Source organism: Pyrus communis, chromosome 7 (genome assembly GCF_041283825.1).
Source record: "Pyrus communis isolate YQ-2024b chromosome 7, ASM4128382v1, whole genome shotgun sequence".
Lineage (NCBI taxonomy): Eukaryota > Viridiplantae > Streptophyta > Magnoliopsida > Rosales > Rosaceae > Pyrus > Pyrus communis.
The window spans coordinates 22,617,552-22,631,648 of NC_142571.1; the positions used below are offsets into that span (position 1 = coordinate 22,617,552).

At 36.3% G+C, this 14,097-nt stretch overlaps 2 protein-coding genes across 2 annotated transcripts; one reads left to right on the forward strand and one right to left on the reverse strand.

The window, feature by feature from the left end:
• Positions 1–569: 569 nt before the first annotated feature.
• On the reverse strand, positions 570–4,981 carry LOC137734403 (BTB/POZ domain-containing protein At5g03250-like). The gene is made up of 4 exons (XM_088696586.1): positions 4,781–4,981; positions 2,937–3,006; positions 1,491–2,702; positions 570–1,226 (listed from the first exon to the last, which is right to left on the reverse strand). The coding sequence occupies exons 1-4, from the start codon at positions 4,837–4,839 to the stop codon at positions 687–689; spliced, it is 1,881 nt and encodes a 626-aa protein (XP_088552712.1). The 5' UTR covers positions 4,840–4,981; the 3' UTR covers positions 570–686.
• A 3,252-nt stretch (positions 4,982–8,233) lies between these two features.
• Positions 8,234–13,035, forward strand: LOC137734837 (dolichyl-diphosphooligosaccharide--protein glycosyltransferase subunit 1B). Its single transcript, XM_088696588.1, has 9 exons — positions 8,234–8,485; positions 8,581–8,625; positions 9,368–9,999; positions 10,677–10,824; positions 11,076–11,255; positions 11,383–11,451; positions 11,725–11,814; positions 12,279–12,416; positions 12,519–13,035. The coding sequence occupies exons 1-8, from the start codon at positions 8,366–8,368 to the stop codon at positions 12,405–12,407; spliced, it is 1,413 nt and encodes a 470-aa protein (XP_088552714.1). The 5' UTR covers positions 8,234–8,365; the 3' UTR covers positions 12,408–12,416; positions 12,519–13,035.
• Positions 13,036–14,097: the final 1,062 nt, after the last annotated feature.

A 14,097-nucleotide genomic window follows, 5' to 3' on the forward strand; every position in this document is an offset into this window, starting at 1 on the left:
GTGTATGAGTGTGTGTGTGGTCCTACAACACCACACAACACAAAACTACACGTAAAGTAACGAACTAGGGGATAAAATCGTAAATTCACACGTACGTTAAAATGAAACTTGGGACGGGATGTCACAGTAACCATACCGAAACCACCCCTAATATTGGTTTATATTTCACCTAGACAACTTTGGTAGGTTTCATTAACGGGTACAACCACATTAGTTAGAACTGAAATGCTACCGAGTTTGAATTTTTCTCTCTTCAACATATACTCGTTAGAGTGAAATAATGTATGAACAAGAAATCTGATTACGAAATTAAAATATCAGGCATAATTGGAAGAAAATAAAATCCCAACATGACCAAGGTGGTCATTTTCAATTTTATTTATCAAGACGAATAAACAAATAAGTAATTGTTCAATTAATAAAACAATGGTTTTGGGGGCTGAAATTAAGAAAAGAAAAAAAAAATTGGCGTATTGAAAGAACATACATTGGCAGATGAACATTATATAATTGAGAAAGAGAAAATTATATGTAATACAAAAAGTATAATTACAGAGGCATATCCTAGAGCAAACACTACACTAATCATTAAATAAATAGAACAAAAAGGGGTAGGAAAAAATGAATAAGAAATTATCCCAAATAAATAAAAACAAAGTTGAATTAAAATTCGAGTTTTTTAAATATCAATCTCTTAATTTATTATTTTCATAATTTTGTTTTCCATTCACAAGTGGACCTATAGATGTTGGTTGTTCTTTGGAATTACTGCAGGGTTTGGGTGCTTTTTTTGCATCAGATTTTAACTTGAGCCTCAAACCAAACCTCTTCAAGAATGTGTTCCAACTCCCCTTTGTCTTCACCAGCTTCTCAATCTCTTGCTTCATGCTCAAGCACTCTTTCTCGAGCTCCAAAACTCGTTCCCTCATGTCATCAACTGTTACAACATGATCGCGCACAGTGCCAGCTTGAGCACGTGCCTCATTTCGAGCAAGCGCAAGATTTCTACTTTGGTTTTGTGAGTTCTCGACGTTCTCAGATACAAAGAACCAACCGGAAATTGATGTGCGCAGGCGAAGCTGTTCGAAGAATAGAACTTGGACGATGACGCGAAGCGGTAGCCTCTCATTCTGCGCTGCGTGCGTGCTGGCTTCCAATGAGAGCTTCTGGCAGTTCATGAGCCGGCAGATATGTTCCCTCTCGGAGTCTGTCAGCCAAGGATGGGCCTGAACTTGAGAAAAATGTTAGCAATGGAATGCTAAGTCAGAAAAAGTTATCAAACAGATTAAATATGTTGAAGAAGTAATTAAATATGAACATTTCAATGGATGCAATATCCAAAAGTGAACATGTTTTCAAGTCCCTGTAGTACGCAATGTTTCCACTTTCGTTCCTGTATTTTTCAATTGCAAAACTACAAGAACCAAACATGCGCAGCGCTTAAGTTATCAAATAATCTTGAGTATGAACAGAATTTAGAGCATCTTTACCTTGAGGTATATATCAATGGCGCGATAAATTCCATCATCTAATGGTCTGGCATATTCCGGGATAACAGCAGCTAGCGACTGAAATTTCTGCAGTTTCAAGTTAACATCAGGTGCAACTTCAGCCAGATATCCATCAACCAGGTTAGCCACTGAGGTTATTGCAGTCAGTGAATGAGAAACGCCCTCATCAACAATACAGCTAGAAGTATAATCAATTGAATCACGGTCCATGAGAATGAAGTGGTCAAGAATCCGCTGAACGCAGTCAATATCATATAGGGTCTCCACTGAGTACCCCATGTTTGGTATCAGAAGATCTTCAAGAACTGCTTGATCCAATTGAGCCCCAACTCGTTTCTCTAAGCTCTCACAACATGATGCACTAGCTTGCAAAATCATAGATGTTCGGAGAAGCCTAAGCAGGAAGCTCGTTGGCACAACGCCCTTCTGATCAGAAAGTAATCCCACAATCTCCTCAAGGAGAGTCCTTTGCTCTCCATCAGATGCAGCAGGAACAGTTGATAACGGGGCAGCACGATTTCCATTATGGAAACTCGATTGCCTACCCAACAAGGAAAGGTGCCTCTTTGCATAGTGCATTATGGAGCCAGCCTTCCTCTCTTGGTTCATGCCTCCTAATTCAACCGCTCGAATCAGCCTCTTGAAAAATGGAAACTTCAGAAATGAGACATCTTCATACCACCAATCTTCACTGACTGGATGTGGCTTTGCTGTTGTGCATATTCCATTCCAAAACACCGCACCCTCTGAGCTCTGCAAGGCATCCTTTCCCGACACAGGCCAACTAAATGAACCTGGATCGGTACTCACTTTCATTGCCAATGAATTGATGCATCTCGAAACAAGGTGAAGCTCTTCTGCATGAGGCAAGACCTCTTCGCAGGTTTCAAGTGCTTTAATGGAGTCACTCCAATTGCTGAAGATTTCGTTTAGAAAATCCTCTGCTTGTGTGATGAGGTTTCCCTCTCCATATTCTTCACTCATGTGAAGATGCTCAGCAGCGCACCTCACACTAACTACATTCAACGCGTTCAGTTCTATTCTTACACCGTAACAAAATTTGGCTACCAGCAAGAAAATTTTGGCTCCACCTGGAATGTCATGCAGTTGCACTATGCATTTCTGATCATCCTCGCTAGAAAGTTCTCCAATAATTTTTTCTAGTAATCCACATCTGGATAGCAATGGAAACTGGTGGATATATCGAACAAGGTAGAAAAATTAAAGCTCATGAGCATAGGCACGAAAGAAAACACAGAGCCGCATATATAGTCAATGGAATAAAATCTACAATAATTTGAGAGGCAAGGTAAAGGATAGGCGTTTAATTTTCAAAACGAACTCTTAGTACTAATATATTGTGTAGAGTTCATGATGAGAAACGAAAGAACAACATAATTTTAAGCTTGAACAAGTAAATTTCACCTTGTGGAGATGGAAGGACGTTTCTTCAACTTCAACAATGACATCACTAGCAAGTCCAGTTGAGCAAAGCCTGCCAAAGAGAATACTTATTCTCAAGTACAGAAGACAAAGGACATAGAGGTCGAACTTATTAACAAAGGCATAACTGTTACGTATTTTTTTAATAGTAAGAGAGCAACAAGGTATGCACAAACATTGACATCAATGCAGAAATAATATTTGTCTCGTCGAAGTTTGGTTTTCACTCGTCTGTTTCACTTGTGTTACATTGCCTGAAATCTTTTTCTCTGTATGCTAATTAGGCTTTCTTTTTTTGTAAATCAAGGAGAATGTACATTGATCTCACCATTCAAATCAACTGCTATCGGAAACTTATCTTTTATCCTCAAAAAAAGGCCATTGAGGGATCTTCTGACAGAAAAATGACGACTAGAATGTGCAGATGTGCATATAACAATCGCTACATGAAGCAAAAGTGGGCAACAGGTTTCAAGCAGGCCAGTGACCTCAAAAGGATCAAGGATGAAGGAGTTTTAACAGCAGAGAGCAGAAAATTATGTGACAAAAGAATACAAAAATTCAATTTCAATCCCAAACCACATAAAACCCGCCTGGCAAGAAAGCATTAGCAAAAAACTAGCAAGGTTAAGTCATACACTTTACGATAGGGTAGTGCTATCCACACCCCACTTGTTACACACTTATCAATTTCCGGCCTTCGAATTGAATAATTGACGAGGATCAAATAATAGAAATTAACAGGGGGTGTGTGGAAGGTAAAAAGAGATGTGTAGATAGCACCACCCTTTTGATATTACTTAAGTCAACAATTTTCAGAGAAGATTGAAACAGATGAATGTAAGTACATAAGGCATTGCTCTTAAAAAAAAATTAAAAAAAAAGGACAGTTTCTTGTCACAATGATACAAGTCTCGATGTGGAAATTTCTACGGTTCTGCAGTTGTTCATAAGACTCAGTCCATGCTTTGGTTTCCTCTTGAACACAAACAATTTATAAAGCAAAAACTTATACTTCTAAATCTCTGTATGAACTAAATCAATGCACCTTCCTCTTATCCTTGTCTACTCGTGAGAACATTCTACATTGTATCTTTGAAGTTGTACATTATGCTTAACCATATCAGTTCACCCTGCAACCACTGGTAAATTTTCAAACATTTCTTCACAAGAAAACAATTGATCACAGATCCCGGCTTACATATGACAGATTCCTTTGAGTGACTTTACAGAAAAATAACAAAGTACAACGGAGTGAAATTTTTTTACAATGCCAGGAAATGATAAGGGAAGGAAGGTGCTTTACTATAAGAAAGCTTTCTTATGATTAGTCATAGGTAAATACATCAGAATACACAATTTACGTGTACAATGTGCAGAGTCACACACACACACACACACACACACACAATGATGCTTACAGTCCACAGTCCCGGATCAATGAAACAGTGAAATGTATATACCTCAGCATATCAATAGTATTGGTAAAACGAAATTAACCATCAATTAATCATCCTCAGTATTAGCAGAAGTCAGTGATTCAATTAATAATGTTTGATTAATTCATAAATCATTGATCAAAAAAGAAACCCAATTGAGCAATTTTCTACAAGAAACTAACGGGAATGAGAAAATCCCAGAAACCAGAAATTAAAAATGCAAATAATTAAAGCCAAACCATCAAAATATTTTCAGTCGTACATATGAATATATGATAAACCCAGCATCCTGAAATCACCTTGTTAATACAAATGTGGTAGCAATAAATAGAAACAAATGAAAACCCTGAAGCAGCAGGAAAAAAAAAAAAAAAAAAAAAAAGGTACCAAGTTTTGCCATCAAGGTAAAACGCTTCAGATTTGGATCCCAGCTTCACGCACGCCATGTCCGACTCAGTAATCTCACTGTTCTCTCTCTAATATCACTCAAAACAGTCCAACGTACCAAACGAGGCCGCTAAGCGTAGAATATCATACAAAAATGTGATGGCAATGATGAAAGGCAGGTTGGAGATGGTCCCGAGTCCAAAGGGGGGGATCTAATCTAAGAGAGATATAATTCAGTTCAGTTGCTGCTGTTACGGGAAAAGGGCATTGTTTGGTGCATCACTCTCTAGAACACATTTTTTATTTATTTTTTTTCGTAACTTCCAACGTTGGATGAGTACGTACACTGCATAAGAATATGGGAAATTTGGAAAAGTTACCATATTTTAGACTCTATATAGAATTATAGCCATTATTTTAGCTTTATGATAATTCTAATCAAAACTTACTTTAAAAGTACTAATATACCCTTAATGACAAAAATGTCCCCATTGCTCTTAACCATGAAAAAACAACAATTAGTTGAGATCTTGAAGCATAAAAGAGGTAGCCTCTTGAATACTACCAAGTACCCCTTCTCCGATTGCTCAAGACATCTCTTTTCAACAGCCAGTTTTTCATTTAAAAAGCATGATAGTCTTTAACTGCAGAAAAGTAGTTCAAGTGTAATCAGAGAACATGAAAATTGAAGATAACCCAGTAAACTAAACATAAAAATTAATCAAAAACTGAATCTTCGAAGCAAAATTTGAATCTAAAAATAGAGGAGCGAAAACCCTTTTAATCTAAAATATGTGTGAGGTTTTTCTGCTAAATTGGTGATTGAAAATATAAAAGCCAATAATGTAATAAATTCTGAAGAAAAACATTTACATCATGCGCTGGAATGGAGTCTAATTGGATTCTTGCAAGTTTGGCGATTGTGGCATGTCCCACCATAGCAACTGCACTTTTTCACTATCCTTTCCCCCCTTTGAGATGGGATTATGTTTGTCTTGCGTCTTCCAGATACAACTTTCTAATTGGAGGTAACAGAACTTTATTTTGCACCTCTTCCGGCACACTCCATTCATTCTTATTTCCAACCGGCCAAATGGGATCCGCATACGATAGCACAACTGCATTGGTTGTGTAGAATTTGGAGCACATATTGTACACTGATGTGTTGTGAATTCAACATGCGGCAGTTGCATGGCACATGGAAGTTGGTCGAGATCAAACCTTCTACATGTGCATGTCTTGGCATTTAGGTCAACTATATGATATAAGTCTGCCTCATGTACTTGCAATGCATAGTGATTAATGGAAGATATTTGCACAGTTGTCAACCATGTGAAGAAAAAAAATTAAAAAATTCACACACAATACCTTGAAGAAACACCAAAACCGAGAATATGTCTCAAAACTCACATCTATTGAAGTCTCGCTAATCTGGGCATTGTCTTGAAGAACTTGACTTGGTTGTTCATCACCCAAAATGTCATCATTCTCTTGAATTGCCACTGTTGGTGATGGGGAACTGCATGCAATTGGGTGTTCATCTTCAAGTTCATTTAGAGGATATGTTGTGACATATAACGGAATCTTGTCGGTTTTGCAGAAAGACTTTCACATACCCAACTATTCACATCGTCATTGTTACAATCTCCATCATATTTTGCATCCCTAAGTTGCTCATGCATTGATAATATACCGAGATTCTAAATTCACTCAGACTAACACGAATACGTTTATATATACCATGTATAAGATCTTGATGAGTAACTTTGGTTGACATTATCATTGCTTTTGCTTGACCATCTGTGTATTGGCTATCAACCCTCCTCCAACCGTAGTGGACCAAGGTCACAAATTGAGTCATATTCTGAAGGAAAAAAAATTAATTAGCACATCTAACTAACCTGCAAATATATTAAAATTAGGAAAAAGTTTTAGAGAAAAGTTAATTAGCACATATAACTAACATGATTATGCAAAGTGTCAAAGAAACACTGATATGGTCGCTTTATAGGAGCTTCTAATTCTTAAATCAATTTGTTGATTTGTGGAAGGATTCATAATACATTCACCTGCATTGGAACATGAAAATCATTAAAGTTTTGACTAAAACCATGATATGAAGTATCAAAATTTTGAAAAGGCTGCTGCGTCCTGCTGCCTATTTTTTTTTGTCAAAATATCCCTGCTGCTTAATTATGCAAAATCAGCAAAGAGTGCTCTTTTAAAGTGAGAAACCAGAAGGTTGCAAGAGAGTTTAAAAATGTTTTGTTTTTGTTGTGAGAAACCCTAATATTAAAGATATATTAGTACTTTTACATCAAATTTTGGTTAGAATTATCATAAAATTAAAATGATGGCTATAATTCCGTATAGAATCTAAAATATGATTACTTTTCCAAATTTCCCTAAAAATATCCGACTGTTCTGAACCCATTAAAAATTGTCTAAACCGCTTCGACTTCTCTTCTGTACGTACACTGTACTGTGTTCATCAAATCATAAATAAAATTATTCTCTTCCCTTTTGTAATATTTTATAAATGGTTACGGTTGTTATCCATTTTTAGAATTTGCAATGGTCGACTGTTCTCCCTTCTCAACAGTTTATATTTTTCACGTTATGGTTGGTTTTTGAATTCCCTAATTCTACCCCCTACTTAGTACTTACCAAGTTAGCATATAACAACGATTTAAGTTCTGATTTCGGGTGAAATATCGTTACTCGTAATCGAGAGAAATATCGATAAACATATTGATATACTAAGAAAATTTAAACATAAAAGATTGGAAATTTGTGGTAAAACATAAAAGTTACGTTTCATACTTCTATAAATTTCAAAATCAACAAATAATGCATCAATGTAACAATATAAACTTCATAAAATTTACTGTGAATGTAAGGAGGAAAAAATGACATTAGCCATATACTTTGGGCTCAATTTTTTTTTTTTATCTTATTGATAGTAAAAATTTCTATATCACTAATTGTATACAATTATGTATCACGTGATATGTAATAATTGAAATAGACACATAGTTTTTTATTGGTCATCGATTCTAAATAATCATGTATCACATGACATATAGTGACAATTTAGACAAGTGATTATGCCATACAAAATATCACTCGTTGTATACAAATTATGTATTATGACATATAATGATAAAAGAATTAAGAACCATAATAATTACATACCAAAATATCACCTTTTTACGCTCTAAAAACGTTTTTCACTGTCGATTTGCCTCAATAAAGTCGGAAAATAAAAGTACTGAAACTAATAAGAGGAGCCAGTCAATTGCAACTCATTATTATGGTCCGCGATAATTCTCTTTATTTGTAATTAAGAGGTCTAATATTCGAATATTATGAATGACGAATTTGATACTAATTTATTATAAATATCGTTTGCTCAAAAATAAAAATAAAAAGGGGCCAGCCAAAAACAGGTCCATCTAAGCCCAAGACCCATGAAACCCAAGGTCAAGGCTTGAATACCATGGAATAGCCCTGCTCCCCACACTATACACCACGATCAGTCGTCGCTGGAGGTCAAGCTAAGCTAACACTCTTTCACCGGAAGCCATGGAAGCACTGCGAAGCTTAGGTCAGCTAGTCATAGCCTTGTCGATCTTCTCCCATCTCTCTCTGCTCGCTTATTCCTCTTCCCCTCAGGATCTCCAGATCCTTAACGCCGAGCGCAGAGTAAGCTCCTTCCCTTCATTTCCGCTCCATCAATACTCAAATTTGATTTGATTATATCTAATTACGTTTGATTTGATCAATTTATTGGGTTGCAGATTGACTTGACCTCCCATATTGTGAAGGTTTTCTTGACGTTAAAGGTATGGATTTTTCTGTATTGTTGGATTTTCTGTGTAGTGAATTGAACCCAATTTGTGAAAATTTCGAAACTTTGATGGGTTAGGAATTTTAAATCTTTATCATGGTTTGAGATTTTGTGCATGTTTTTCATTTATCGTATTCGACATGAATGTGGATGCTTGAGCTTAGGTTCAATCTTTGATTTGAATTTTCATGCTGCACTCAGATCGTTTTTTGCCCAAATCTGGCATAATGTGGATGAATGAACTACTTTTTATTTTGGATTCTGGAAACTGTGGGTCGTTATGTTTACAAATTGGCATGCTAAATGTACTTTGTACGATTGTCTGTCTATTGTGTACATGACTATAAACTACTTTTTTTTTTTTTTTTTTTTTTTTTTTGAATACCGGAAGATGTGAGTCGTTATGTTTATAAACCATGGTCTTAACTCTTAAGAAGCATTTTTCTGACAAATAAAGGTTTGATTTAAGTTGTCATGCTCTACTCCATTGTTTTTGGCCCAAATATGGCTTAATGTGGATAATAGATTTACAATATGATAGTTTTGAGTTTTAGTCTTTACTAATTGGCATGCCACCTACGAGTTTGGGACACTATGCTTGTAACGGTAACCAACTTGACACTGTAGACAGGCATACTTTATGATCATACGGATTAGCCATTTTGAAAGTAATAATTTTCTCATGGTACTCTACTGGGATGTTTATATTTTATTAAATTGATGGAGTTGTCTTTCAGGTTGAAAACACTGGCACATCTCCTGTTTCGGAAGTACTTCTTGCTTTTCCACCCACACAGGTTGATCACCTAGCATTGCTCAAAGCAGCTATCACTGTTGGAAAAAAGAAAAAGAAAAGTTATGTTCCCCTGGAAGTCAATCCCACTGAGCTACCTGATGCACCAAATGGGGCTAAATCGTTTTCTATCTCGTTGCTCAACCCACTAAATTCAGGTGAAACTGCAACACTAGAGGTGCTTTACATATTGACACATTCTCTGGAGCCTTTCCCAGCGGAGATAAGCCAATCAGAGTCTCAGTTGGTCTATTACCGCGATAGTGCAATAATATTGTCACCGTATTATATCAAGCAGCAGACTACTTTTATAAGAACGCCTAGTACTAGGGTGGAATCATTTACAAGAGTGGAGTCCACTAACCGTGCTGGTTCCGAAATAAAGTATGGGCCATACAAGGATCGCCCAGCATACTCTTATTCTCCAATAATTGTTCATTTTGAGAATAACAATGCCTTTGCTGTTGTTGAGGAGCTTGTACGCGAAGTGGAAGTATCTCACTGGGGCAATCTTCAGATCACAGAGCATTATAAGTTGGCACATGCTGGTGCTCGACACAAAGGAATATTTTCGAGGTAAGCTCTGCTGCTGGTTGTATCTTGTGTATTTAATGTAAAGGGTTGCAGTCAGTGAAAAAAGTTTGATACAATAAAATTGAATGAGTAAAACTTTTGTAGGATAAATTGATCATAAATGTCTCTATTTCTTCATTATTTGATGAGTTGCAAATCCTGCTTTCTGTACAAGTATGTGGATCCATGTATGACATGGATATAAATAAATACAAACACCCTACTTAAAAGAAAAACTGAGTCTCCAATATATGGTCAAGGTTGATCTTGAGCCTTTTGGGGCCTAAGACAAACTGAAAGGGGCCTCTTACTAGACAACCAATCTCATACAAGAAAGTCATCCTCATTTAATTTCTGGAAGACATAACAGTATGTGAATGGTTTTAAAATTTTGAATAAGCTACTTATATTTGCAAAATAAATAATTCATAAATCATAAGGACTATGCAAGTGAATATCAAAAGGCGAACTTTAGAGACTTATCATTAGACACCTGAGTTTGAAGAATGCAAAAGATAGCAATTACTTTGTGTAATAGATGACCAATGTTAAAACAGCCTATAGTTTGTCTTATGCTTATTAGGAAAAATAACAGAAATAAATATGTATGTTGATGCCCATAAAAAAACTGTATTCTTGTTCATTCTTAAAATTAATCTTTGAAGGCTTCCTTTTGGCAGGGTTGACTATCAATCTAGGCCACATGCTGGTGGTGTCTCTTCATTCAAACATCTTCTAGCCAGACTACCTCCTAGGGTTCATTCTGTCTACTACCGAGATGAAATCGGAAACATCTCATCCTCACATTTACGTACAGATTATTTAAAGGTAGCTTTTGTCCACGGCAATGAAACAATTTATATATGCAATGATGCTATCCTTGTACATTTGTTTTACTTGCTTGTTGCCATACTCTTAGGCTCTCTCTTTATCTGTCCATTGGAAACATAATATCATTATAGCAAATGGATGGGGAAGTTCACACAGAAAAACAATGCAGAATAATATCCCCATGTTTTGCATATACAACTCGGATTTTGGTTCTATTAATCATGACTATTTCAATACCTTCTTTTCAGTCGGATCTTGAAATTGAGCCACGCTATCCTTTATTTGGTGGTTGGAAAGCTACATTTGTAATTGGCTACGGGTTACCACTGGAAGACTTCCTTTTTGAGTCACCTGATGGCAGGCGATACCTCAATTTCACTTTTGGTTGTCCTCTTGCTGAGACGGTGGTAGACAAGTTAACCGTAAAAGTGGGTTTAGTACTATGTTTTTGCATTTATGTTCTATATTTTGCAGATTTGTCAGATTTTTTTCCATTTTGTTTGCCCTTAGACGTGGGAATATTAATTTACTGATTCAGGAACTCTTGTATTTCAGGTTGTGCTACCAGAGGGATCAAAAAATCCTTCTGCTGTGGTTCCTTTTTCAGTTGAGCAACATCTAGAGGTAATCCGATAGTAGGCCTTTATTGATTCCAAAAACACCATTATATAATATAATTCTAAACCTTCTCTATACAGCTGATTAATTGTAAAGTGCATTGAAGCAATTTTAACTCTATTTTTCGTTGCCAAGAAAATGTTTTTTTTTTTTTTTTTTTTTCATTATTTTTGGAATTATCTAAATCGTACAACAATTTTGTTTTTTGATGCAAGTAAAATAATTTTTCTTTCTATATGATAGTGATTAAGTGCATGTCTTTCATTCTTATATCTGCAGACCAAATATTCATACCTTGATGTTGCTGGAAGGACTGTGGTGGTTCTCGAAAAGAGAAATGTAGTTCCAGAACACAACTCTCATTTCCAGGTGGCTATTCTATCACTCACATTGGTTGGACTTTATCAAGTATTATAATTACTTATTGAGGCATTTTGCTACTCTGAACTCTAAAATTATAATTTTGGCTCTCCTTATATTGGCATTAAGTTTTGAGGTTGATCTGACCACTTGGAGAACTTAATGCCCTTTAAATTCATGTAAAGTGTGCGCAGGACTTTTCAAGGCTTGACTTTGTCTCTGTGTCATTCGTGGGAGCGTATCTAGGATCAGTTATGCTCACCTAGTATATATATGTTCACCCTCGAAATGGTCATACAACTTGTGCTGAACCACTAGGTTGTTTAGTATTGAAGCTGTGTAGTGACAGAATTAAATTTCCTAGATTCGTGTTCTTTATATATTGTCCCGATACATGTATGCTCTGCACAACCCTTAAAATATTATGTATATTAGTGGCTGAACCTATCTCTCTCCTTTGCTTTATTTGGCAGGTTTACTACACCTTCAACCCAGTCTTTATGCTGGCAGAACCACTGATGTTGGTGTCTACGTTTTTCTTCGTTTTCATGGCCAGTGTAGCTTACCTACACATAGATTTTTCCATATGCAAATCATCTTGATTCACAAAGGTAGGGTTTCTACAACCTGGAATTACACTCTTACCGAAAAGAATCTTTACATTTCAAACCCATGTTTTGTAGCTTATCTGATGAAACTGTTTTGACTTGTAGATCACTGTGGAGGAGAGGAGCCAGGACTTTGAGCGTGAACGTTTCCAGTCACTTTCGGTTCTAAAGTTATAAACTACCTTATATAATGTTGGTTACCATGAGGAAAATTTTGTTGCGCATTGACCCTCTCACTTTATGTAGCTGGATGTAAGCTCCCTTTCCCAAAGAGGGGGTTATATTATTGTCGTAGTTTTACACACACAAGGATTCAGAAGTGCTTCGATAGCGAAAATACCGTGTTATAAATCTTGTTTAGATAATGTGACAGAAGACTTGAAGCTCATTCTGATTGCCCAGAATGTGTATGCATGGAACTTCCAAGCTGCAGTCTCTTGTTATAAATCCCGCAGCCGCCGCAGAGTTCTTAACAGAGCCATCGAAGTTCAGTTGAAGAAATCACCACGAGGGGGTTGCTATCTAATCAGCCCCTGTTGCTTCCTGCTAGCTATAAGATTTTTCTTATTGGCATTAGTGTAGTCATTCGCTTTGGCATTATTAAAAACAACTCGATTCCTCATCTTCTCTTCCAGACTATAATTACTTTGATTAGCAGGAGGTTTCACTTTCGGACTATACGTCCAAACTTGCTTGGTACACTCACAAGGGATAAATCCTGATTTTGGTCTTCAGGGCACACATTACATAACAAGCAAATATCACAGATCGTGTTAATGAATTTATGAATTTTACTCCTGGTTTGAAGCTTATTTAGGATTAAGAGCCAACTAATGATTTTAATTTTATTAGGGATATTTAACTTCCACATTCTTTTTAGCAGCTTATTCTTCATATCATCATTGATCATGGTGTTTTGAATCCAAGTTGCAGACTTCGCTCAAAGCACCATTTGCATTTAAGCCCTAGCATAAAGAGTCAGGCTTGTCATAGAGCGGCAAAGGAATGTTGCATATCTTATTAGTGATCTCTTCATCCACAAACTCACTCAACAAGGCTCTATTCCATGTCCCATTCATAATAAACTGGCGCACCTTAAGACTTAAATCTAGATAAGTTAATTGATTCTCCTGAAAAAGGTTAAGGATAGGGAAAGGAAAAACTGAGTTTTGGGTCCAGAACAGAATGTTCCTCCCATTTCCCGCAATCCATCGTAATTCTTTTTCAATCACTTATCTCGCATTAAAAATTCCTTTCCAGGCAACCGATTGATTTTGTTCGGCCTTAGCCTCCATAAAATTCTCCCTCCTTAAATATTTTTGTTTAACTACTTGAACCCACTAATTTTGATAATCTGTGAGCACCTTCCAACCAAACTTCATAAGACAAGTATTGTTGAAGATATCACTTTTCCTAATACCCAAACCCCTCTTGCATTTGGGCTGGCACACCTCATTCCAAGCCGCAGGGTTCATTTTACTTTCCCTCCCACAAAGGAACTTCCTATTCTCCTTATCAAGCATCCTTTGTATATACTAGGTCTTTCCAACAAATAATATTGTTTATCCCCAAATATTTACCAATTGTAGTTTTGTGTTGGATTTTGATAATATTAGCGACCTCATTACGAATGTGATCAGTAGTATTCTTCGAGAAATATAGAGAAGATTTATTAAAATTTATC

Bases quoted from the DNA above. Each gene is read 5' to 3' on its own strand.
- LOC137734837 (XM_088696588.1), top strand. From the start codon at position 8,366: ATGGAAGCACTGCGAAGCTTAGGTCAGCTAGTCATAGCCTTGTCGATC. The intron at 8,486-8,580 runs GTAAGCTCCTTC...ATTGGGTTGCAG, and splicing joins TCCTTAACGCCGAGCGCAGA to ATTGACTTGACCTCCCATAT. The intron at 11,815-12,278 runs GTGGCTATTCTA...TTTATTTGGCAG, and splicing joins AACACAACTCTCATTTCCAG to GTTTACTACACCTTCAACCC.
- LOC137734403 (XM_088696586.1), bottom strand. From the start codon at position 4,839: ATGGCGTGCGTGAAGCTGGGATCCAAATCTGAAGCGTTTTACCTTGAT. The intron at 3,007-4,780 runs GTACCTTTTTTT...TCTCTTTGGCAG, and splicing joins TACCTTGATGGCAAAACTTG to GCTTTGCTCAACTGGACTTG. The intron at 1,227-1,490 runs GTAAAGATGCTC...TCTCAAGTTCAG, and splicing joins CCATTGATATATACCTCAAG to GCCCATCCTTGGCTGACAGA.